The sequence below is a fragment of the Ceratina calcarata genome, unplaced genomic scaffold, assembly GCF_001652005.2.
Source record: "Ceratina calcarata isolate Rehan_Ccalc_2016 unplaced genomic scaffold, ASM165200v1 scaffold140, whole genome shotgun sequence".
NCBI classification, from domain to species: Eukaryota; Metazoa; Arthropoda; class Insecta; order Hymenoptera; family Apidae; genus Ceratina; species Ceratina calcarata.
In genome coordinates, this window is record NW_017135119.1 from 363,671 (window position 1) to 367,705 (window position 4,035).

At 37.6% G+C, this 4,035-nt stretch overlaps 1 protein-coding gene across 11 annotated transcripts in view; it reads left to right on the top strand.

Annotated features, from left to right (window-relative positions):
* Nucleotides 1-3,696, top strand: part of Tomosyn (syntaxin-binding protein tomosyn) — a 57,870-nt gene extending 54,174 nt beyond the window's left edge. For 10 of the 11 annotated variants that reach the window (XM_026817976.1, XM_026817978.1, XM_018033060.2 and 7 more), the window contains 4 exons: nt 2,216-2,299; nt 2,704-2,799; nt 3,088-3,212; nt 3,279-3,696. In XM_026817976.1, coding sequence (XP_026673777.1) covers nt 2,216-2,299; nt 2,704-2,799; nt 3,088-3,212; nt 3,279-3,541 — 568 coding nt within the window. In that variant the 3' untranslated portion in view covers nt 3,542-3,696. The remainder of the gene's footprint in view (nt 1-2,215; nt 2,300-2,703; nt 2,800-3,087; nt 3,213-3,278) is intronic. The other variant, XM_026817991.1, reaches the window with a different exon arrangement.
* Nucleotides 3,697-4,035: the final 339 nt, after the last annotated feature.

Consider the following 4,035-nt stretch of genomic DNA (forward strand, 5'->3'; position numbering starts at 1 on the left):
AAATAATGGAAGATGATCGTGTGTTTACTTAAAACATTAACTTCGAGCTTGTATTTAATTTTCTCATCAAAGGCAATAATGTATTACCTGATATTAATCTTCAATTTTAATACCCAGTGAAAGGAGTTGAGCATAGAAAAATATGCTGACGAATCAATCATTAAATTTCGTAATGCTTGGCCAGAAAGCTATTGTATATATGTATATGCAGTTACGAATCATTCGAACTTACGTATACCATAACGTGAAAATTATTTTATTGTATAAACCGACGCACTGTGCATTACGTAGCTGAGCGAATGTCGAATAGACTTCATACTTCAACATGTATTCAGATTGACGACACCGTTATAAATATAGAATAATTAATTACGTTTAGTGAAATGGTGATAAGCAATATTATTATCTGCAGCATGTAATTTATTTACTGACTAACTAACATGTACAGTCTGCAACGTGTGGACACTATATCTTATGAAAATTAATATTGCATACACTAGATATTTTCTAAAGGACTTTGCTTAGAATCCCTGAATGTGTAAGAATGAAAATTTCAGGGATTCATCAGATATATTCATTTTCGGAAAGATATTGCGTCCACTCTTCACGTTAGCCACTGTACCCGTTAACCCTTAATACACTTGTAGCATGCTTTACGTCAGGGGTGACGAACTTCTATGTTGGGAGCCACGGTTACCCTACGGCGGTTCTCTCCTTAGTCAGAACACCGAGGAGAAATTACTAAAGCAGCCTTAGATCCTATGCAATATACTTCTAGTTCATCACTCACATCTAGTGCATCGTGATTTTGACGAAAATTTAAAATGTGTTTAGAAAGAATTTATTTAAGTGTCTCTTATGTTTCATTAAGACTTCTTCAAGGGTTTAGTAAACAGGACTCGTGTTAAGGATGTATTGGCTATACAGTCAATCCTAAAAATTTATGCGTTTTTCTAAGGCACATAAACTTTTGGGATTGACTGTATAGCCAATACATCCTTAACTTCGTTTCTTTTGTTTGAAATTGTACGAAATTCGAGAGACACTCAAGAAGGATCTATCTAGGAAGATACAGATATTCTAAACAACATTATAATTTGTTTCCGAAATCCAAATCAGATCTCATTAACTCGGCTCGAACACTATTTTTATGTAGCCATCCCTAGGTTTAGTCATTTGGTCAAGGATCGTGAAATAAAAATTCGAAGATTTGTTCCATTCATTTATTAATCAAAATTAAGTCATATATTTTCCTTATCTCAACATTTATTACATATACATTAAATTTCCCTGAAATGGTAGTGAAACCTACTATTCGACCATATGTCGAAGAAATGAGTGAGATAAGCCCCCTTTGTCCTGAGCCGTTTAGTTTATTGGTCCCCAGGCGACAAGCCATATTTTCGGTAGGGACACGAGTCATCTATCTTTGAAGAAATACGGGCCTGATTTGTTGAATGCTCCTTTTTTTATACTTACGTTTCATCGACTCTAACTATTCGCTAAGATGGTCACATATACCAATCGGATCGATCGTTCAAGGATCTATTGGGACCCTTGGGACCGCAAGTAAGGTCTCACTTACGTCGCCGTAGAGATTAAGAATGATGGGCCAATAATTGAGAAGCGATTACGTACAATGACCCATTGTCATGTGCGGCTAGCGCAAAGGCATGGAAGGCCAAGGCCGGAGGAAAGAGCCGTCGGTTCGTCACCCCTGCTTTACGTCTTTACGTAGAAATTCTTTATGCGGCACTTTTCTACTGCACCGTTCACGTTTCTTGAATTAGCTGAAGAAAAGCAAACGAATTTCTACTACTACTACTTTTTTCAATTGGCAGACATTTATTTCTAAACTAATTATGCATCTTCGATGTATACGTTCTAATTTGCGTAGCGATTTCTCTACTCTCTCTTTCTCTACTTTTTCTCTTTCTCTCTCTCTCTTTCTCTTTCTCTTTTTCACTGTTAGGTAACAAACGATTACTTTTATACTTTACCATTCTCTTCTCTTACATCACTCTTTTTACATATTCGAGTCAAAAAAAAAAATCTGGGATCGTGTCACTGAACCGAAATGAAAAGTATCTTGAAGATAAAGCAGAGAGAATATTTGATGTTTTAAGGGTTAATGTTGACTAATTAAACGAAATCTCTATTTACTGGTGTGTGGCTTTAACGTTCACTTTTCTCCTGTCTCTGTAATCTCTAACAGTTTTCAGACTACAAAACATGGCATTGTAGACCCCATGTTGTCCATATGGGGTCACCAACTCTTTGTAAATGGCGATACCGATCAGTAAGTGATCTATAAAATACACCTATCACAATATGTATTTTATAACTTGCGTGCAATGCCCTGCGTGCCTACATGCGTTTTATAATTTCTCTCTCTTTCCAACGTATACTATTTTGATTCCTGAATTTAAACTTCTTTAATTACTTCATGTATAATAACTGTTTAAATGTCATCAGGCCGATCGCTTCGATTCTCATTAATATTTTTATTAGCCGATAAAGCTTATTCAAAAATATATATATTATACATACCTGTATACATACGTACGTAAGTGCACATTTTCCAATCTCGACAATATTATGATTATATTATATTACATCCCAGTACACACATTCTTACACATTTCGTACAGATCTCGCGAGGCGAGTAAGTATCATAATAATCGTTTGCTGTCTTCTTTACAGAATTGCAAAGACACTGTGCCTCAGCAACAGGGGCCATGGTTTGTATCTCTCGTCGCCCACCGAGATCCAGAAGTTCTCCGTGTCCAGTCAATTCTGGTACGTTTTCATTCGCTATCTAATCTTTCCATAAATGTATGACTAAGGAATAGATATGTTTAATTTCTACGATATAAATTCGCGTATCCACCCATGTTTCTCAGTATACGATAAAAATCTCAAATACGTTCTACGTTTAATTTCTGTGATATAAATTGTAACTAGTCTACGAATTTATATTTAAACATTCTTAGATTTTTTCTATCTATATAGAAGAAAAGATAAATATAATATAATAGGATTCTATAACTAATTGTAAGTATGTTATATCTGTGTGTGTGTTTTCAGCTCTGAGTTGACTGAAATGATGGGAGATTTATTCACTGGGCACGACATGCCCGAACCGCCGAAGGAAAGTTTCTTCAGAGGTCTCTTCGGTTGTGGAGCTCGAAGCCTGGACAGAGAAGAATTATGTAAGTTTATGATTTTACGTAAGACATGGTCTGTTTAATGAAATCGGGCGAATGTCTCGTTTTCAGTCGGCGAGTCGAGTGGTCGAGCGTCGCGCACGGTGGCGAAGCATATACCAGGACCGAACGCGGGTGCGGAGGGTATTCGCGAACGCGTGACGACGGCGACGGGCGAGGTGAACATGGCTCATCAAATGGTCCTCGAGCGTGGCGACAAACTGTCCCAGCTGGAGGATCGTTCGGCGCGTATGATGACCGAATCCGAGAGCTTCGCCCAGTCGGCTCACGGGCTGATGCTCAAGTACAAAGACAAGAAATGGTATCAGCTATGAGAACGTTCGAGTCCGAATTCGATCCGAGCATGGGACGGCGTGCCATCGTATTGTAATTTAGCGTTTACGATTCATCTGCGAGTTCTGTCGTACTAAACACAAAAAAATCCGAAAAAAAAAAATACAACAGAACGGGAGGTTGTCTTGAAACTCGACGATTGGGTATCCGCGAATTTTACACGCACACACAGGAAACATGTTACACGAGGGAGGAAAAAGAAAATGAGTGAATATGTGTGTGTATGCGTGAATAGTTGACGTGAAAAGAGAGAGAGAGAGGGAGAGAAAGTAAGAATGTGTGAGTCTACGTATGTGTGTGTGTGTTTCAAAGCAGAAGTTGAAGAGAAAGAAGGGAGGAACAAAGGATAAAGGAAACATATACCTATTTAGGCAAAAGATACTTTTACAAGCAAGTAATACACACGCACATCTTTCAACAAAGAATTATAAACAAAAGGAGTACGTACACATTTAAACACAGGTAAGTTTAAAAA